This window comes from Corythoichthys intestinalis, chromosome 3, assembly GCF_030265065.1.
Source record: "Corythoichthys intestinalis isolate RoL2023-P3 chromosome 3, ASM3026506v1, whole genome shotgun sequence".
Lineage (NCBI taxonomy): Eukaryota > Metazoa > Chordata > Actinopteri > Syngnathiformes > Syngnathidae > Corythoichthys > Corythoichthys intestinalis.
In genome coordinates, this window is record NC_080397.1 from 62,642,965 (window position 1) to 62,665,662 (window position 22,698).

The 22,698-nt window shown below is 39.3% G+C and overlaps 1 protein-coding gene across 6 annotated transcripts in view; it reads left to right on the top strand.

The window, feature by feature from the left end:
• Window positions 1-22,698, top strand: part of slc20a2 (solute carrier family 20 member 2) — a 126,361-nt gene that overhangs the window by 81,685 nt on the left and 21,978 nt on the right. For all 6 annotated transcript variants that reach the window (XM_057832790.1, XM_057832789.1, XM_057832792.1 and 3 more), the window contains exons 4-8: window positions 1,597-1,682; window positions 10,799-10,895; window positions 11,024-11,143; window positions 14,757-14,990; window positions 20,342-20,984. In XM_057832790.1, coding sequence (XP_057688773.1) covers window positions 1,597-1,682; window positions 10,799-10,895; window positions 11,024-11,143; window positions 14,757-14,990; window positions 20,342-20,984 — 1,180 coding nt within the window. The remainder of the gene's footprint in view (window positions 1-1,596; window positions 1,683-10,798; window positions 10,896-11,023; window positions 11,144-14,756; window positions 14,991-20,341; window positions 20,985-22,698) is intronic.

The following is a 22,698-nucleotide window of genomic DNA, read 5'->3' on the forward strand; positions in this document are numbered from 1 at the left end:
AGCTTTCAGTAAATGATACTGTAGCGACTTAACTGTTCTGCCCAAATGCATGATGGGAAGTGGTGCAACCATGACTGTGTGTGGTGGCTGCAAATGCTATATCTTCTCTGCATTGGGTACACAACAGAGTATTAAGAAAAAGATCAACTCCTGTCATTCTTCCCCACGTCGCTTCCCACAATATTTATAGTTGCTGTGGGAGAGATGACGACGCTTTTGCCAATTAAAAGCATGGTCTCAATGAATGCTTATATCTACTCCACTCACTTGACACTGCCTCTTATCTCTGTATACAAGTAAAACGGCGCCATTGTAGGCTGTTTGCGGCAATGCGTGAATGAGTCGTACCGCGAATGCGTTAATTGCGATAAATATTTTCACGTGATTAATTTTTTTAAAGTAATTACTGCCCGTTAAAGCGATAAATTTGACAGCCCGACATTTAACTAAACATAATAAATGCATTCATTTGGGATGAAATGCATAACTGATGCTACAACAATCTAACGATATACTGGCAAGCAGGGTGGCCAGTGTGGTAGCCAACCAATTTATAGGGGTGGCCGTGGCCACCCCTGGCCACCCCCTGGGGGCGCCACTGCCCGTCTGCGGTTCGCTAGAGAGCATTTGGATGATCCAGAAGAGGACTGGGAGAATGTGTTATGGTCAGATGAAACCAAAATAGAACTTTTTGGTAGAAACACAGGTTCTCGTGTGTGGAGGAGAAAGAATACTGAAATTCATCCGAAGAACACAATACCCACTGTGAAGCATGGGGTGGAAACATCATGCTATGGGGCTGTTTTTTGTAAAGGGACCAGGACGATTTTGAGTGAAAATCTCCTTCCGTCAGCAAGGGCATTGAAGATAAGACGTGGCTGGGTCTTTCAGCATGACAATGATCCCAAACACGCAGCAAGGGCAACAAAGGAGTGGCTTCGTAAGAAGCATTTCAAGGTCCTGGAGTGGCCTAGCCAGTCTCCGGATCTCAACCCCATCGAAAATCTGTGGAAGGAGTTGAAAGTCCGTGTTGCCCAACGACAGCCCCAAAACATCACTGATATAGAGGAGATCTGCATGGAGGAATGGGCAAAAATACCCGCAATAGTGTGTGAAAAGCTTGTGAAGAGTTACAGAAAACATTTGGCCTCCGTTATTGCCAACAAAGGGTACATAACAAAGTATTGAGATGAACTTTTGGTATTGACCAAATACTTATTTTCTACCATGATTTGCAAATAAATTATTTAAAAATCAAACAATGTGATTTTCTGGGGGGGGGGGGGGTTCCACATTCTGTCTCTCATGGTTGAAGTTTACCCATGTTGACAATTACAGGCCTGTCTAATATTTTCAAGTGGGAGAAATTACACAATTAGTGGTTGACTAAATACTTATTTGCCCCACTGTCTGTCGAAAAAGTTTTTACCTCACCAAAGCTACCATCGCAGAAACAGTATTTTGTAGTTTGTCAGTGTTTTTCTCCAGCTGAACAAGACAAAAAAAATAGTACATTAGGCCATGTGCTATAAAAGGCGTATGCAAATGGTTATTTTTAAACGTGTATTAATATTCTGATGGTTTCTCTTTGCGCAGTGTCGTCGTGGTTCATCTCCCCTTTGCTGTCTGGACTTATGTCTGGAGTCCTGTTCCTTCTCATCAGGAATACCATTCTCAACAAGGTGAGTTGTCGAAACACAGACGTCAAAACCTGCGGTCCGAGGGCCAGATGTGGCCTGCCGTATCATTTTGTGCGGCCACTCAAAACTAATAACGAGCGGCGACTTCACGTTTCTCACTAAAATGACATTTCTGTAGTCCTCCATGATAGACGGTATTTGAAATCTGAGACTGTTTACAGTAACCTACGGCGCCCATAAAGGGATATCGACAGAAATAAAATAAATTTAAATAATCTGGTGCGCACCAGTTAGTATGTGGTGCGCAGTAGAAACTACAGTATGTGGTGCGCACCATATAGTTTGTAATGTAATTGTGAAGATGTAATGGTGACGATGTGAAAGTAATGCAGTAATATCTTTTTAGTTGAGTCCAAGATTGAAGTAAAACTCAACCAAATCTTCATTTTATCATTTTTAGCACGCCAAACTGCTGGTGTCCAATGCGTGGCTGCAGTTTGTGGCCTATAAAAGGGAACCAACTGGTGCGCGCCACATAGTTTGTAGTGTGCACCAGAGAGTTTCTGCTGCGCACTACATACTATCTGGTGCACACCAGATAGTTTCTAATGCGCACCGCATACTATCTGGTGCATACCAGATAGTTTCTAATGGGCACCACGCACTACCTGGTGCGCACCAGATGGTTTAAATTTATTTTCTGGGGCGCATCAGATAGTTTCTAGTTTGCACTACATATTATCTGGTACACACAAGATAATACGTGATGTGCACTAGAAGCTATGTGGTGAGCACCAGATGGTTTAAATTTATTTTCTGGTTCACACCAGATAGTTTCTAGTGCGCGCCACATACTTTATGGTGCGCACCTCATGGTTTAAATGTATTTTCTGGTTCGCACCAGAGTTTCTATTGTTAACCACATACAATCTTGTGCGTGCCAGATTGTTTCTGGTGCGCACCAGATAGTTTGTAGTGCTCACCCCATACTATCTGGTGCACACCAGATAGTTTGTAGTTCGCACCTTATACTATCTGGTGCGCACCAGGTGGTTTAAATGTATTTTGTGGTGCTCACCAGATAGTTTCTATTGTGTACCACATACAATCTTGTGCGTGCAGATTGTTTTTGGTGCGCACCAAATAGTTTGTAGTGCGCACCACATACTATCAGGTGCGCACCAGATAGGTTTTAGTGCGCACCACATACTATCTAGTGCGCACAAGAGAGTTTCTAGTGCGCACCAGATGGTTTAAATTTATTTTCTGGTGCGCACCAGATAGCTTCTAGTGCGCATCACATACTATCTAGTGCGCACAAGATATTTTCTAGTGCTAGTGCTATATTTTCTAGATACTAGTAGTATGTGGTGTGCACCACGTAGTTTCTAGTGTTAGTCTTGTCAACCATTGTCACTAGTTTTTTTGTTGTTTTTTTTTTGTCGCATAAACAGTGCCTTATTGTACCTCACAATAGCTTATTTTTTACTTTACTTTATTAATATGACGTGTTCTGTCCTCACTAAACGTGAAGTTGTTCATCTTTACAGACATCAAACAAGGCAATTGTGCTTTTTGAAGCTTTTTACCTCCTTCACTTTTGACAATTTGTAAAGCTGTAACATACACACACACACACACACACACACACACACACACACACACACACACACACACACACACACACACACACACATTTAAAACAACATGCATTGTCACAATAAAACACTTGAAAGAATACAACTGTTCAAACGTCCATCCAGTCTGATCAATATGTAGTAAATTTAGTAGATTAAATTAGACTAATTTTCCTAACAAAAGTCAGCTATCTTAAATGCTACGAATGCTAACGTATTTACAATTGTCATAGAAAATCGCTCACACGTAACTCCACAAAATGTAGCTGTAAACTTAATTACAAATGCATACAACAACATATATTAGCTGAAACAACTTACAGCCTTATGTGGGCCAAACCAGGGCGCATCTATCCTTTATCCATGTCAGACGTCTGAGTCTGCTTCTCAGTCATACAAGGCGACAGTCCAGCCAGACCCAACGCTGCCACCAGAGGGCAGTGTATCCTCCATCATTAAACAAAATACAATTCTTTTGGATTTTTTGGATGGTATTTTGGTGCGTTTCAAAGGTTAATTCCGAATTACACTGAGATTCGATTTATGTCGCCAACATAGGAAGTTGTTCGTAACCCAGGGACTACCTGTACTTTTACATAAGTAAAAAAGAGAGTACTTCATCCACCACTGCACTCCTGTCATGAATAGACAGACGTCTAAACCAAGGGTGTAGGTTTGGTCTCAATATTGGTGGGGACGGTATAACAGCATAGCCTGCATGTACACTTTTTGCTGGGGACGGGACATTTATAAAACCAAACAGATTGGGCGAACGGGGGTCAAAGCTACATTTCTCACAAATATGATTTTTTAAAAATTGATAGGCTAAATGACCAATGCAAAATAAATCTGGATTATTCTAATTTTCACACTGCAAATTCAGAACGTCTTAGTCTCATATTTTTTCTTAAGTCTAGTCAAATAATTTTCTGCATCTTGTTTGGAGTGTTAAAGACTAGTTTCAAGAAATCTAAGTGAGTAAAATTTTCTTGAAGCACTGGCAGATATTTTCACTTATTTCTAATAGATTTACAGTGAAAACAAGGGAATTTAACTAGTTTTAAGAAGGTGTGTTTTTGCAGTGCATACTTATTGGTTCAGGTGATACGCCGTTTGATTCAAACCTTTGTTTTCAAAACTTACTAAAGAAAATTTTGAAAACTTCCAGAATAAATGTCTGGATTTTAATAGCCACTTTAAATTGCAATATTTGAACATACAATTAAATATTAACAGACACAATAAATACAAACCTGTTAATAATCCCTTAATTGTCCAGTTATGCCAAAGATATACATATGTCTTAAGTAGGGCTGTCAAAATTATCGCGTTAACTTTTAATTTTTTAAATTAATCACATTAAAATATTTGATGCTATTAACGCAGGTGACCCTCTCAGACAGATTTAAATGACAGTGCAGTGAAACGCTCACTTTTTAATTGTGTTTTATGGAGTTTTGCCGCCCTCTGCTGGCGCTTGGATGCGACTGATTTTATAGGCTTCAGCACCCATGAGCATTGTGTAAGTAATAATTGACATCAACAATGGCGGGCTACTAGTTTATTTTTTGATTGAAAATTTTACAAATTTCATTAAAACAAAAACACCAAGAGGGGTTTTAATATAAAATTTCTATTAACTGTACTAACATTTTTCTTTTAAGAACTCTATCCATGGATCATTTTAACAGAATGTTAATAATTTTAATGCCATCTTGTTGATTTATTGTTATAATAAACAAATACAGTCCTTATGTACCGTATGTTGAATGTATATATCCATCTAGTGTCTTATCTTTCCATTCCAAAATAATTTACAGAAAAATATGGCATATTTTATAGGTGGTTTGAATTGCGATTAATTGCGATTAATTACGATTAATTAATTTTTAAGCTGTAATTAACTCAATTAAAAATTTTAATCGTTTGACAGCCCTAGTCTTAAGATTTTCAGGAGCAAAATTAGTGGTGTGTTCCCCACTTCCAAAACACTGACGTCTTTTTACATTGCTTACAGTAACTGCTGCTGACGGGAAAAAAAACCTACCGTCATATTCCTAGTCTGTGAAGGGGGCGGAGGAGGCGGTATGTTATATTTGTGTCGGGGCTGAGGTTGCGTGTGTGTGGGAGGGAAGGGGGTCAAGTCATCAGCCAATCAAACAGCCGTTTGATAAAAAAAAATTTAAAAAAATTTTTTTTAAATGACCGGCAGATTCAGCAAGTGAAAAGGGTTAAATGTCTGAACATCATGAAAGTAATTCATTTAATAATGGTAGGGTCAATTCTATCCTTAAAACATACTGTATGGGAAGACACTCTAAATGACCTACAGCCCTGTATCTGAACTCATTATATAATGCAATGCAAATAAGGTTGCTTAAAAGTTGGTGGGGACAATTTGAGCATCTTGAAAAGTTGCTAGTGTTATGTCCCTACCGTCCCTATGCAAACCGTTGGTCTAAACCATTTGAATGGCGAAGGTTGGCAGCGTTCAAATGACAGCTGCAGATTGAAGTGACTAAATTGTGTTTCTTTTAAGAGCCCAGGCTGTTAAAATAAATCCAATTGTAACCTATTAACTGTTAAAATGGGCTGCACTCTCCACTGATCATTTGATAAATTGCTTTTGACACTTAAGCGAGATTGCTTTTTTGTCAAGCTATGATTGGTCAATCAAACCGGAATGCGTGTGTGGATCTGCATTTAAACTGTCAGCGTGACTTAAGCGTGTCTGAATGAAAAAATAACAAAGACACGCTGGAATGCATGTTCGCAACAGTCCAATCTTTAAAATCCATTTGATTTGGCAACACTTGGCGTTCCGTCATTAGGCAATTTCTACAACTCAATTCATTTGAATTGGGATGTGCATTTCTTTACTCATTACAGCTCCAATTGTTTTCAAAATTTGCGGAATGGTACTTCCAGTGAATGATTAGGTTTTAGCACCATTGACGGCACTAGACGTCTAATCTATTTTCACTGGGAGGATTCGGCAGTGATGTATTTACTGTTTTTTCCCCTTAAGATAAATTAACGAATAAACATTTAAAAAAAAAAGATTTACTGTTTTTTCATCAAAACATTTTTTAAAGTACAAAAAAAGAAAATATCTACTGTTTTTCTTTTTTTTGTTTTTTTAAAAGTAAAATGTGATACATAAGTAAGAGAATATTTACTGTTCTTTCCTTCTTTGTGTATAATTTTAACAATATTTTAAAAAAATTCTTTAGTTTTTAAAAAAAATAAAAATCTTAACTAAATAAATACAATTAATTAAAAATGGAATATTTGTTATTCATTCTTTTTTTATTATTATTATTTATAACTTTAAATGACTAAAAAGCAATTACTGAAAATGGAATAATTTTTTTTTTTTTAAATAGATGATTATTTTAAAATAAAGTTTTGGCATCTTTTTTTTTTAATAAAAAAATGTTTTAATCAATTTTAAAAAAGACTGTTTTGCCCTATGTTTTAATAAAATTATTTTTACTAATAAAAATCAAAGTAAATAAAGTTGAGTTTTTTTGGTGTCTTTTTTTAAACCAAAAATAAATAAAAATATAAATCTAAAATATAAATATATATATAAAATATAAAATTATTTTTATTAATATATATATATATATATATATATATATATATATATATATATATTATTCATCATATTATTAATCTTAATATTATAATCAATCTAAATAAATAAATAATAGTAAAACATTAAAGAAATGTTTTCCTTTTCTTAAACTAAAAATATATTTTAATAAATTGAAAAAAAAATGGTTTTACCCATTTTTTAAAGAATATCATTTTGATTAAAAATATTAAATACGTAAAAAGGAAAAAAATCCCATTTTTAATAAAATTATTATTACTATTAAAAATCCAATTATATATAAGTAAAAAAAAAAAAAAAAAGATTTTTTTGGTGTCTTTTTTTTTTTTTAGACCAAAAATTTTATTTTATTTAAAATTTTAATAGATGAAAAAGAAAAACTGTGCTTCCCGTTAAAAAAATTTTATTATTATTAATCTTGTTATTCTTATTATTATATTATATTATATTATATTGTATTATATGTATTTATATAAACTTCCCATTTATTTTAAAAATATGAGAAATTCTTCTTCTTAATATATATATTATATACAGTATATATTACATTCCTCTTAGTATTATTAATCTTAATATTATAATCTAAATAAATAAATAATAGTTTTGAAAATCTTCTATTTTTGAACCAAAAAATATATTTAAAAATATATATAATATTATGATTAAAAATCTTAAATAAATAAAAAGGAAAAAAATCAATTGACTATTGGCAATTGATGGCTGTTGGTTCGATAATCTGAGGAGACTGCACTAAGTCTTCTGGTTAAGCTTGTGGTACTGGAACAACTGGAAAATTGAAATTTCTTTAAAAAGTGCTTGAATTTTCTCATGCAAATGGTTTCAAAACTTGAGTTGTGCCGTGATATCAGTCATCTGTTTGCTAAACAAGCCTGACATCGGAGAAGCGTCTCATCAGCTGATCTGTGTCGGCAGACGGCGGGATTCCGCCGGTGTTGCCACGGTGACGCCAACGTCGATAGGGGTTCGTCCCCAGAGTGTAACGCCTGCTCGTTTCAGGAAAATAAATCCCAATGTCATTATTCAATTCAAGTTCAGTCTCGAACTTGAGGCCTGCGGGCCAACTACGGCCCAGGGGGTGATATTGTGTGGTCCCTTACTTGACATCAAATTGTATTATTATTGTGGCTCATGTCTTTTTTGCCATTCACAATAAAACAAAAATATATATGTTTTTGAAAATTGTAATAAAGGCAAAATAAAAATCAACCTATACATTTAATAACTTATTAAATTTCCCAAACTACTAATTTCCTCCCGATTAGTCAGCCGACTATTTTTACGATTAGTCGACTAATCTAATAATTTTTTTTTTTTTTTTTTTTTAATGATTTAATAATAAAATTTTTGTTTAAGCTTATTAATTCACAAAAAAACATTTTGGAATACCTAAATTCTTTATTAAAATTAGGGTGCGCGTTATACACGGGTGCGCCTTCTATTGGGGAAATTACGGTATATAGTATTCATTTTATAGTATACTAATCAATATATATCAAATAGTAATGGAGAGAGATGACAGCCCTGGTGACAACCTTTTCTTATGTTTATAGGCGATGAAACATTACGATTAGACAGAATTTCTGCTGTTGCATTTATGTACATAACTTGAATCCACTTAAGGAAAGACTCACCACATGCAAATTTTTAACACTTTAAAAAGGTAAGGCCACTCCACCCGATCAACGGCTTTTTCGGCATCTAAAGAAAGAACTGCAGAATCTTTTCTTTCCCTCTTAGGATGTAAGATATTCAGGAGTTTTCTCACATTGTGAAAACCTTGCCTTCCTGATATAAATCCATTCTGATCTTTATGAATAACCAGAGGCAGAAATCTTTGGAACCGAAACGCCAGAAGTTTACTCAGTATCTTTAGATCTGAATTGAGTAGACTTATGGGTCTCAAATTTTCACATTTATTAGCTGGCTTGCCTGGCTTTGGTATCAGGGTGATTAGTGCTTCAGGTGGAGAACAGGTGGAGGAAAACAGCCATTATCAAATGCTTCATGAAACATTTCAAGGATGGGCACAAGTAACTTGTTTTTAAACTGTTTGTACAAACCAATCGGAATTCTGTCTGGACCCGCCCTCTTTCCTGGTTTCATACTATCTATAGCTTTTTCAATTTCCCTTAGATTGATTTATGCCTCTAATTATTCCACCTGTTCATTTGTGAAGTTTGGAATATTTAACTCGTCTAAAAAATGAGAGAGGGTCATTCCCACCACCATGCTTGACTGTAGGCATGACACACTTATCTTTGTACTCCTCACCTGGTCGCCGCCGCACATGCTTGAGACCATCGGAACCAAACGAATTAATCTTCGTCTCATCAGATCATAGGACATGCTTCCGGTAATCCATGTGCTTTGTTGACATGTCTTCAGCAAACTGTTTGCGGGCTTTCTTCAGAAGAGGCTTCCTCCTGGGGTGACAGCCATGCACACCAATTTGATGTAGAGTTCGGCGTATGGTCTGAGCAATAACGGGCTGACCTCCCTACCGCTTCAATCTCTGCAGCAAAGCTGACAGCACTCCTGTAACGAGTCACATGACATTTTGGAGGGAAAATGACAAGCAGTACTCAATTTGGACATTTAGGGATGTAGTTTCTAAGGGGTGTACTCACTTTTGTTGCCAGGGGTTTAGCTATTAATTGCTTTATTTTGAGGGGAAAATAAATTAACTCTATTATATAAGCTGCACACAGACTACTTTTGTCAGTGTTGTCCCGTGAAAAGATATACCTAAATATCTGCAGAATGTATCGGCTGGATGTTGCCTGCTACGGCGGGGGACCCTGCACTGCCCTGGGCTTGGTGGGCCTCTGGGGGCCCCGTGGCGTGCCGTGTCGGCTAGGGGGCTGCGGTGGCGGCTCGTGGCCAGGGTGGGTGGACGGGGTTGGGGACGGGCGTGGGGTTGGTGGTGCGTCCCTTCTTGCCATCCCCGAGGGCCGGTAGATGGGCGCGCGGGTGGCCCGGGGGGGACCACCCTGGATTCCGTGGGGGGGTACTTTGCTGGGCTGCGGGAAGAGGGATGGGCTGCCCTGCCCATTCCCCCCGGGCTCGCTGGGTGGGGGCCGTGGCCCTGTTTCGGCACCCGCGTGGCGTCTCCGCTCGTCTACGTGGCTGCTGCGCGCCTAGCGGAGCTCGCGTGCGGCTGGATGTTATTGGGCGCGCTCGGGCAGGGGGTCCCGGTGCAGGGATTGGCGATGGGGCGGCGTAGAGTCGGTCGCCAACGGGCTTACACTCACAAGGGATTCACACGATTACTGGGTTCTAGATCACAGAGATGATTTGTGTACACTCTACCCCTTTCTATCACTTAGCTTATAGACTCCCCCACCTTCTTCCCCCTCTTTCCCTGGTCAACAGGCCCCCCACATGGTGTCAACCGGAAATACATTTAGCTGACGATAGCACCAACATATTAGTAGTTAGTGTAGTTAGGCGTTCAATGTATTTCTTGTTGTTGTTTGTGTTTCTTCTCTTTCTTCTCTTGTCTTTCTTTTCTTCTGTTCCCCCATAACCCCTTCCTGTTCGCTGTTTTGTCATAATAAATGAGGTATGTTGAATGATCACAAAGGGAGTATGTCAGACTTGTTAAAACTGTTCAGACTATCCGAGCACTTAGACTTACATTCTCCATGTCAGACAGCTGAACAGCACAGCTTAAAAAAATAAATAAATAAATAAATTAAATATCTGCAGAAATGCGAGGGGTGTACTCACTTTTGTGATACACTGTAGTTTGACTAAATTTGCAACTTAATGCAGCCCCGACTCTTATTTCCAGCAGCCTGCCAATATATCGAGTTTGAGACCCCTGCTTTAGATTCTTGGCTGCTTCTTACCAGAAAATGTGATTTTCTTTTACTCTTCAGGAAGATCCCGTCCCCAACGGCCTGCGAGCGCTGCCCCTCTTCTACGCCACCACTATCGGAATCAACACTTTCTCCATCATGTACACCGGAGCGCCATGTAAGTCAGGCCGCCATGTACTATCAAATTAGCACTTCGGTCAAAGCGGCTCGCTCGAAATTCATACAGCGGGTGTGAGATGAATTTGAGAGTTGAAATGATCTTATGTCGGCGCCGTGTTCTTTCAGTGCTGGGGATAGAAATGCTGCCGGTGTGGGCCATCTTTCTTATTACATTAGCCGGATCGCTGGTGTGCGCCGCTCTCGTCTGGATATTCGTGTGTCCCTGGATGAAGAGGAAAATAGCAAGTAGGTGTCCAACATCTTCGCGGTGGTTTCACATTATAAATTGATTTGAGTAGTCAGTCAATTCACTACTTCAAGTTACTATATGGAATTTTTAGTGTTAATTTAAAATCCTTTTATATTCATGCATAGCCTGATGTGTACACCGAGATTTCTCCCAACCCAAAATTCATGACTCACCTTTAACACAACGCACGTGGCCGCATTCTGTACCCAAACACATCGTGACCTAAATGCCTGTTAGGATTAAAGGTAGCGCTAATCGGGTCATTACTACATCCGCCTAAAGCGGCGTGATGAATGGCTGAAAGTTGTGTTTTGATTCAGGATTTGTTTTTCAACTCGGAAGGGGGGAGCTTTGAACCAACCAATGAGAGTGACTTGTGTTCTGCTTTATCCGTCGGAACAGTGCGCTATAATTTTACCTCGAGTTGTCAATAAATGCATTGAACATAATGTCGGCATTGGTTTCACGTCAATATCTATATTGGCGCTGATATTTAAAGTAGGGCTGTCAAACGATTAAAATTTTTAATCGAGTTAATTACAGCTTAAAAATTAATTAATCGTAATTAATCGCAATTAATCGCAATTCAAACCAGCTATAAAATATGCCCTATTTTTCTGTAAATTATTGTTGGAATGGAAAGATAAGACACAAGATGGATATATACATTCAACATACAATATATAAGTACTGTATTTGTTTATTATAACAATAAATCAACAAGATGGCATTAACATTCTGTTAAAGCGATCCATGGATAGAAAGACTTGTAGTTCTTAATAGAAAAATGTTAGTACCAGTTAGAGAAATTTTATATTAAAACCCCTCTTAATGTTTTCGTTTTAATAAAATTTGTAAAATTTTCAATCAAAAAATAAACTAGTAGCCCGCCATTGTTGATGTCAATAATTACTTACTCAATGCTCATGGATGCCTATAAAATCAGTCGCACCCAAGCGCCAGCAAAGGGCGGCAAAACTATAAAACACAACAAGTGAGCGTTTCAATGTGTACTGTCATTTAGAACTCCCTGAGCGGGGAATCTGCGTTAATTGCGTCAAATATTTTAACGTGATTAATTTAAAAAATTAATTAACGCCCGTTAACGCGATAATTTTGACAGCCCTAATTTAAAGTGGTATGAAAAAGTATCTGAACTTTCTGGAATTTCTCACATTTCTGCATAAAATCACCATCAAATGTCAAAATCACACAGATGAAAAAACAGTGTCTGCTTTAACTAAAACCACCCAAACATTTATGTTTTCGTATTTTAATGAGGATAGCATGCATTCAATGACAGAAGGTGGGAAATAAGTAAGTAAACCCTCTGCCTAAGGCAGTGGTGTCCAAACTATTCCACATACGGCCGCAGTGGGTACTGGATTTTATTCCTACAAAACAAGACATCTTTTCACCAATCTGGTGTCTCACAAGTGTAATCAGTTGATTGCAGTCAGGTGCTGTTTGTTTTAGCACAAACGTCATTGGTTAAACTGTCTGTGCTCGATTGGTAGGGACAAAACCCAGGACCCACAGCGGCACTTGAGGACAGGTTTGGACACCCATGGCCTAAGGGGACTTAAAAAGCAATTGAAATGGATTTTCACCAAACAATTTAAGCAGTTTTGTCAATTCAATTCAATTCAATTATATTTGTATAGCCCTGGATCACAACAACGTTGTCTCAAAGGGCTTTGCAGAGGCAGTATATGATACACAATCAGAAACAGCAAATGAAGCAACAAGATGAATAAATAAATTCAAGTCCTGGGTATCCCCCATCCTTAGACCCTTCATGTCGGCAAGGAAAAACTCCAAAAACTCTTTGGGAGAAAATGAGAAACCTTGGGGAGTACCACAGTCAGGAGAGATCCACTCCCAGGACGGATAGACAGGAAGCCCCAGGACTCCTAATGGGAATTAACAGGCGAAGTTACAGTCCGTAAAGATGCAGTGGAGTAAAGGGACAAGAAGAGGTCCATCTAGCCAGATGAGACGGGGGTAGCAACGAGGACGCCCATCCAGCCAGGGGTCCGGACAGTCAGGAGGCTGCAGCTGAAAAATAGCCCCTCCCCTCTGGGGAAAGGGGACACCGGGTGACTAGTGATGAAGAGACTAGACAACTAGATATTAACAGTGGAAAATAGAAATAAAGTAAGATAAGTGGTAGGTAGAGTGAGAAAAAGGAGATAGAACTCAGCGGCTGTACTTCCCCCAGCATGATAGCTTCTAGTGCAGCTTAGACTAAACTTTGAGTCTACTCCGACTTCAACTACCCTGACCATAAGCTTTGTTGAATAGGAACATTTTTAATCTAATCTTAAATGTGCAGACTGTCTCGGCTTCTTTAATATTAGCTGGAAGCTGATTCCATAAAACGGGCTTGGTGGCTAAAGGCTCTAGCTCCGACAGTACTTTTAGAAACCCTGGGAACTACCAGTAGACCTGCATTCTCAGAGCGGAGTGTTCTGTTGGGGTGGTATGGAACCAGAGCATCGGTGAGATAAGATGGCCCCAACCCATGAATGGTCTTAAATGTAAGAAGGAGGATTTTAAATTTAATTCTAAACTCGACTGGAAGCCAGTGAAGGCTGATTACAATGAACGTAAGTTCGCAGCCATGTCTCTCTCTCTCTCTCTCTCTCTCTCTCTCTCTCTCTCTCTCTCTCTCTCTCTCTCTCTCTCTCTCTCTCTCGCCCACTTGCTCAGAGACGCTGCGTAGCTGTCCTTCTTCTGGCGTGTGAGCGCTCTTCTTCGCGTAAACAAGTGCGAGTGCGCCCCCCCGAGGCCGTGAAAGCGCCACAAACTAAAAGCATGCGTTTCGATATAAAAAAAAAATCAATAATACATTTGAACACACATTGCCAAAGGCAGAATGCGAACGTGACCAAAGCTGTGAAGTTATTCCGATAACTATAGCATAAAGAACATGCTAACAAGTTTACCAAACCATCAGTGTCACTCCAAACCACCAAAATAACATGTGAAATGATATCATCATGTGTTGGTGTTATACTTATATAGCGCTTTTCCACCTTTCAAGGTGTTAATAATTTCACACATAAGTCACTCCTAAGTATAAGTCACACCCCCATCCAAACTAGGAAAAAAACTGTGACTTATAGTCCGAAAAACACGGTTAGTAGTGCAATATTGGCACTTTTTCCTGAACTTCAGTTGAAGTTGTTGTTTTTCACAGAATGGTTTCCACCTTTTTTAAGGCCCTTGACACTATATCCTCATCTACCTACTGGTGACGCAGCACCAGAGCAACATGGGGTTCTGTATCTTGCTCAAGGATAGTTAGACCTCCTAATCAGGGCAGAGAATCGAACTCTTAACCTCTGGGTTGGGGAACGACTACCGCTGAGCGACACCACCCCAGAATGTTCAGTTTATTGGGAAAAATTGAAGTTGTTACATTTGTCATTATTAAAGCAACCAGTGGGGCATCACAATACAATTAGCAATAACATGTTAAGTGCATGACCACATATATTGTTATTGGATTTGTGGAGTTAGACAACATCGAGATAACGGTTATCGGTTAAATAGTCATTGTGGGACAAATTTCAGTACAGAGTGCTGATATCTTTCTTTCTCCAGGTCGTCTGAAGAAGGAGCAGGCTTTATCCAGAATCTCTGACGAGAGCCTGGACAAGATCCCTGAGGAGGAAGAGGAGGGTCCCGTCTTTAAAGAGCTGCCTGGGGCCAAGGGCACAGATGAGGCTGTGGTGCCGCTGACAGGGGGCAGCAGCGAGCGGAATGCGCGAACTTCTAACAGCGAACTCACAAACCTAACCAACGGAGGCACCGTCATGCCAAACGGACGCGTTTACGGTAAAATTGCAGTGTCATACAATCAGGGGTGAAAGTGGTTAGAATTTCTTGCCGGAACTCCCTGGCGGGAAGGTTGCCACGGAACCAGAAATTTTATTTTTTATTTTATTTTTTTTTTGGGGGGGGGGCGTCAAAACTACTAAAATGCAAAGAAAACTGTTTTGGTCAGTTATTTCTATAACACATTCAAAAACTGATTTTTGGGGTTGTTCCGATCATGTTTTTTTGCTCCCGATCCGATTGTTTTAGTTTGAGTAGCTGCCGATCCCGATATTTCCCGATCCGATTGCTTTTTTTTTTTGCTCCCGATTCAATTCCAATCATTCCCGATAATATTTCCCGATCATATACATTTTGGCAATGCATTAAGAAAAAAATGAATAAAACTCGGACGAATATATACATTCAACATACAGTGCATAAGTACTGTATTTGTTTATTATGACAATAAATCCTCAAGATGGCATTTACATTATTAACATTCTTTCTGTGAGAGGGATCCACGGATAGAAAGACTTGTGACTTTGTATATTGTGACTAAATATTGCCATCTAGTGTATTTGTTGAGCTTTCAGTAAATGATACTGCAACCATGCCCAAATGCATGATGGGAAGTGGAACCATGACTGTGCGTAGTGCTACCAATTGATATATCTTCTCTGCGTTGGGAAATAACATAAAGTGCTAAGAAAAAGATCAAGTGCTACCTTACTTCCCCACATTCCTTCACATGATATTTCTAATCGTAGGGAGAGGGATTGTAAGGCTTTAGCTAATTAAAAAAAGGCTCCAAAGGCTGCCAAAATTCACTCTACTCATTTTACGCTGCCTTTTATCTATTTATATAAGTAAAATGGCGCCATTATAGATTGAACGCGACAATGTTTGAGTGGGTCGTGCAGCGCATGCGTTAATTGCGTTAAATATTTTAATGTGATAAATTTAATAAAAAAATAAGAGGATAAATTTGATAACCATACCTTTAGCCTAAACTAAAGACTCTGGATGAGTGTAACATATTATGTCTGTAACGTTAAATACAATTAGAAAACGATTTAATTTAAAAAAAAAAAAAAAAAAACATTATATATATATATATATAAAAAGGCAGGGCGGATATTTATTTGCCGATTCCGATACTTTGAAAATGACGTGATCGGAACCGATCGATCAGGACATCTCTACTGATTTTCATTCAAAATTGTATTTTTTCAATGATTTGCAAAATAAAAGTTAACAAAAACAACTATAACCCCAACCTCCATCTCGTAATTTTTATTTTCCCTCATTTCCTCACATACTAAATGCCAAATCTCAATTTTAACTACTTAAGAACATAAGATGTATATTAAAATTGAAGATAATGTAAACATTTTTGGTTGATTTTTAATAAAAAAAGATATAACTAACATACATTCAGAAAAATACGTACAAATGACATATTATGCGAGTGAAATGGAATATATTTTGAAGATCGCGCAAACATGACTTTTTTAAATCATAAGGAAATGAAAGAGTAGCCTAACATAAATGAACAAATATAAGTCCAAAGTGCACATTGACAGCTAAGATGTTTTGAACCTCCCCATCAGAGCAAATAAAACTAAATGTGATAAATAACTCCACAACTCTTTCCTTGCTCTTAAAGATTTTATCCATTTTCTGTTGCATTGCCCCTTTTTTTTTTTTTTTTTTTTTTAGCTGTTTCAGAAAACATGCACTTTTGAAACAATCAGAGCTAACTATCTCTGGTGATCACATGTCAGTATGTCAGCCAATTGAACGGATAAATGAGCCCAGGCGTTTTGCTTGCATTCGCACATTGACGTGACTCGTCATCGTCAGACTCTGACTCGGATATATATTTTCGGAATCAAAGCACGTATACCGGAACAGCGTTCCGGCCCTGAATCTTATACCGGAACTGCGTTCCGGCCCAGAATCTTATACCAGAACTGCGTTCCTGACCATTCCCGCCCACTTTCACCCCTGCATACAATGCAAGGCATCTACCAGTCATGACACATATTATGTTAAATAAATTAAATGTGAACTGGTGTTGTTTTGGATACACAGTTAATTTTCGTCTTAGTCTTTTGGACACAAATACTTATGAGTTTTTATCTAGTTTTAGGCGACGAATATGTTTGTATTAAAAAAAAGTTTTCCAGCAATTTCGACAGCAAAAGTTTTGAAAAATTTATGCAAACCATTATTAAGCCAAAACCACATTCATACCAGCACTAAATCAGGAGCATGGCTGTCTAAACTACCACCATGATTACAAACTACGGAACACAGCACTTCTTCCTAGGATACAGTGCTGGCCAAAAGTATTGGCAACCCTGCAATTCTGTAAGATAATGCTCAATTTCTCCCAGAAAATGATTGCAATTACAAATGCTTTGGTAGTATTATCTTCATTTATTTTGCTTGCAACTAAAAAAACACAAAAGAGAATGAAAAAAAATTCAATCATTATCATTTTACTCAAAACTCCAAAAATGGGCCGGACAAAAGTATTGGCACCCTTTGAAAAATCATGTGATGCTTATCTAATTTGGGTAATTAACAGTACCTGTTACTTACCTGTGGCGCATAACAGGTGGTGGCAATCACTAAATCACACTTGCAGCCAGTTAAAATGGATTAAAGTTGACTCGTCCTGTGTCCTTGTGTGTACCACATTGAGCATGGTGAAAAGAAAGAAGACCAAAGAATTGTCTGAGGACTTGAGAAGCAAAATTGTGAGGAAATACGAGTAATCTCAAAGATACAAGTCCATCTCCAAACACCTGAATGTTCCTGTGTCTACCGTGCGCAGTGTCATCAATAAGTGTAAAGCCCACGGCACTGTGGCTAAGCTCCCTAGATGTGGACGGAAAAGAAAAATTGATGAGAGATTTAGATGAAAGATTGTGCGAATGGTGAATAGACAACCTCGACTAACATCCAAACACGTCCGAGATATCCCGCAGTCTCACGATACAACAGTGTCAACCCGTACTATCTGTCGGCGTCTGAATGAAATGGGACTCTACCCAGGAAGACCCCATTTCTTACCCAGAGATATATAAAAAAGCCATGCTGGAGTTTGCCAAAACTTACCTAAGAAAGCCAAAAACGTTTCGGAAGAATGTCCTTGTTTTCCGAAATTTCCAGGTTCGCGGTGAATCAGTAACAGGCACACTTTTGCTCTATAGACAATGTTTATTGATTAGAAAATGCAGAATAAATGAGATTGATTGATTACAATCCCACAAGAGCAAGCAACAAGCATCAAAAACAAGGGTAACGATGACGCTAGATTTGAGTTTGTCAATCCCGGAATCCCCGCGCTACGTTACAGCACAACCAGGTGTTCCTTGGCAATGAAAATCGCTTACCGTGACAAATGAGCAGGAGCCAACGCTCCAGTTAGGTGGCGAAGAAACTGAAGGAAAAATGGTACCGTTTCTCGTTGGCACCGTCTTACTGTTTGCATTACTCGAACACACGTAATATAATCAATCAGGGAATAGTATCATTTCTCATATTCACTGTAGGACTGCACTACTCTAACACACCTAATATAAAATAAATAGCACACCATAGTTTAAAGAAACAGAATAGATACACAACGCCATCTTATCACAGAAGCCCATAACGTGTGCGCCATGAGCAAGATTGACGCACCAACTCTGGCAATCAGTCCTCCCGACAAACGAACAAGGACAAAGACCAGCGCGCTTTGTCCTAAAACAAGTAGTGCCAGCCCGGATAAGAAAGTTGATAGCAGGCGCTTGTGACGTCAAGACCAGCGTCGGTCGCTGTGGCAACCACATCCCATCCACGCGCGAACCTAAACAGCCCGAAACCAGCCAGAGAGGGATGATCCCAAAGCAACGCCTGGACACACCTTCGGCCGGCCCACGGACTTAAAAAACACTGGATGCTGAGATGACACAGATTTGCTGCTCGGAAACATGTAGCTTTGTTCTGGATCCAGAATTGTCCCTCTGTCGTCTGTTTTTGACTATTGTCGACGAATAAATTGTCAACCTGCTTTCGGCGAGTCTTTTTCAAACTTTTGGAACATGGAGTCAGTACAAAGGGTTAATGTCAGAGATGAACGCGTGGAGTTCCGCCTTCCCGGTTGGCCCGCGCAGGAGCAGCATCGGCAGAGCGGCACTTTGTTCGGCTGTCGCTGTTTCCGTGTGCCTTGGCCGGGGGGTGAATTCCAACAGAAAAAAGCCAGGCGATCCGTACGTGACCTGCTGGCGGACTTCACTGGTCGCCCGGAAAAGCCCGTTTTTTTGTAGGAACGTGCCACACGGGGCGGAGACGGCCAACCTCCGGTCCCAGGCGGCGTGGCCCCGTCCAATGACAAAGCTACTTTTGGTTCAGCCCCTCGAAAAAGGGGCTTTTCTTTGCGTGCTTCCCAGGTTGCGCCGTCCGGTAGCAGATGTTGTATTCCCACGGTAAATATTATGAGTGGAAAATCAAGTTATCTCGTGAGATTCCCTCCTAACTATGAAAAAACAAAAGTTGTTACAATCTAGGTCACAGAAGCAATCATACATCACAAAGGCATAATGGAATATTTTCCCCCATCATTCCTCTGGTCAGATGAGTCAAAAGTACAGCTTTTTGGGAAAAGGCATCAACATAGAGTTTACAGGAAAAAACCGAGGCCTTCAAAGAAAAGAAAACGGTCCCTACAGTCAAACGTGGCGGAGGTTCCCTGTTGTTTTGGGGTTGCTTTGCTGCCTCTGGCACTGGACTGCTTGACCGTGTGCATGTCATTATGAAGTCTGAAGACTACCAACAAATTTTGCAGCATAATGTAAGGTCCAGTGTGAGAAAGCTGGGTCTCCCTCAGAGGTCATGGGTCTTCCAGCAGGACAATGACCCAAAAGCACTAGAAAATGGTTTGAGAGAAAGCACTGCAGACTTCTAAAGTGGCCAGACCTGAATCCTATAGAACACCTGTGGAGAAATCTGAAAATGGCACCCTTCAAATCTCAGAGACTTTGTAGAAGTTGGCCAAAGAAGAATGGTCTCAAATTTTGTAAGAAACTCACTGAGGGATACCGGAAGCGGTTGTTCGCAGTTATTTTGTATAAAGGTTATGCTACCAAGTATTAGGCTTAGGGTGCCAATACTTTTGTCCGGCCCATTTTTGGAGTTTTGTGTAAAATGATAATGATTTAAAAAATTATTTCATTCTCTTTTGTGTTTTTTCATTGCAAGCAAAATAAATGAAGAAAGCATTTGTAATTGCAATCATTTTCTGAGAGAAATTGAGCAATATCTCAGAATTGCTGAGTTCCATACCTCCCCACGTCACAAATTCCTGTTCTATTTCGCAGGTCGCACCCACTCAATGACCAACGGCTGCCTGAAGTCTCCGGTCTCTAACGGCAGCTTTAACTTCGACGGTCACATGCGTAGCGACGGCCAGGTGTACCACACGGTCCACAAGGACTCGGGCCTGTATAAAGACCTGCTGCATAAAATCCACCTGGGCCGGATGGACGACAACGAGCGTCCGTCCGGCGGAACCGGCCAGCCCGACAACAACTACCGCCTTCTGCGTCGCAACAACAGCTACACCTGCTACACGGCGGCCATCTGCGGGATGCCCGTGCAGCCGCTCATGCGCACGGAATCGCGAGACGACAGCGAGAAGCTGGTCGGGGAGGGCGGCGGCGGCGGCCGCAGCAACAGCGTGTCCTACTCCAAGAAGCGCGTGCGCTACGACAGCTACTCGTCGTACTGCAACGCCGTGGCCGAGGCGGAGATAGAGGCGGAGGAGGGCGGGGTGGAGATGAAGCTGGCCACCGAGCTGGAAGGGGTGGAGGAAGAAGGGGGATCCGCGCCGATGCCTCTGGACGACCTGGCCGAGGAGGAACACGAAGAGAAGGACAAGTCCGAGGTCTTTCTGCTCTTCCACTTCCTGCAGATTCTCACCGCCTGTTTCGGCTCCTTCGCCCACGGAGGCAACGACGTCAGGTGACAACTTATTTCTAGGGCTGTCAAACGATTAAAATTTTTAATCGAGTTAATCACAGCTTAAAAATTAATTAATCGTAATTCATCGCAATTCAAACCATCTATAAAATATGCCCTATTTTTCTGTAAATTATTGTTGGAATAGAAAGATAAGACACAAGATGGATATATACATTCAACTTACGATAGATAAGTACTGTATTTGTTTATTATAACAATAAATCAACAAGATGGCATTAACATTCTGTTAACGCGATCCATGGATAGAAAGACTTGTAGTTCTTAAAAGATAAATGTTAGTCCAAGTTATAGAAATTTTATATCAAAACCCCGCTTAATGTTTTCGTTTTAATAAAATTTGTAAAATTTTCAATCAAAAAATAAACTAGTAGCCCGCCATTGTTGATGTCAATAATTACACAATGCTCATGGGTGCTGAAGCCCATAAAATCAGTCGCACCCAAGCGCCAGGAGAGGGCCATAAAACTCCAAAAAACACAAGTAAAAAGTTGGCATTGCACTGTGCTGTCATTTTAATCTGTTTGAGCGGGGCATGTACGTTAATTGCGTCAAATATTTTAACATGATTTATTAAATAAATTAATTAACGCCCGTTAACGCGATAATTTTGACAGCCCTACTTATTTCCAGATGTGACATCACGACTAACCCTTGACTTTTCTGATTTTCTCCAACATATTCATCAATAATGGGTCGGCCTGATTAGCTGAACTTACAGATCAGCGGTTACATTTTTATAACATTTTTATGCGGTATTTAATAGAGGTTGACTGATAAGGGATTTTCAAAGATAAAAAAAAAAAAAAATCAGCCGATTGCTGATGTCCAAAGCCGATTTTGTAAGCTGATATTTGTGGCTGATATGCTTTTTTAAAAAAGCAGGTTGATTATGAAAGGTAATTATAATGCTCATTCATTATCGGATTTTCCGCACTTTGAATGGCCTATTTTAAAACTTTTTTCATTTAGGTAAAGTAGTAGTAGCAGTCGCAGTAGTAGTAGTGGTTGCGGTTGTGTTATGCATACACTATATGGAGTAGGCATGTGCTGCTATGAGATTTTGACGGTATGATAACCTTAAGCAAAAATACCACGTTATCACTGTATTGCAATTATAGCTCTAGAATGTGTTATTTTGAGATGTATGGGTTTTAAAGAAATTGAACATGAGCAAAAAATAAAGAACTGAAATATTTTAAATAAAACTGAAATAAACAGACCTTATACACTAAACCCACAACCACAGCTGAAGTTGTGCAACATTAGAACAAGAACACTTGCTAATATAGAACTGGACTTAAACAATTTTTGATCATTTTGTTTTTATTAGGGCTGTCAAAATTATTGCATTAACGGGCGGTAATTAATTTTTTTAATTAATCACGTTAAAATATTTGACGCAATTAACACACATGCCCCGCTCAAACAGATTAAAATGAGAGCACAGTGTCATGTGTACTTGTTACTTGTGTTTTTGGAGTTTTGTCGCCCTCTGCTGGCTCTTGGGTGCAACTGATTTTATGGTTTTCAGCACCATGAGAATTGGTGGTGCTGAACAATGGCGAGCTACTAGTTTATTTTTTGTTTGAAAATTTTACAAATTTTATTAAAACGAAAACATTGAGGGGTTTTAATATAAAATTTCTATAACTTGTACTAACATTTATCTTTTAAGAACTACAAGTCTTTCTAT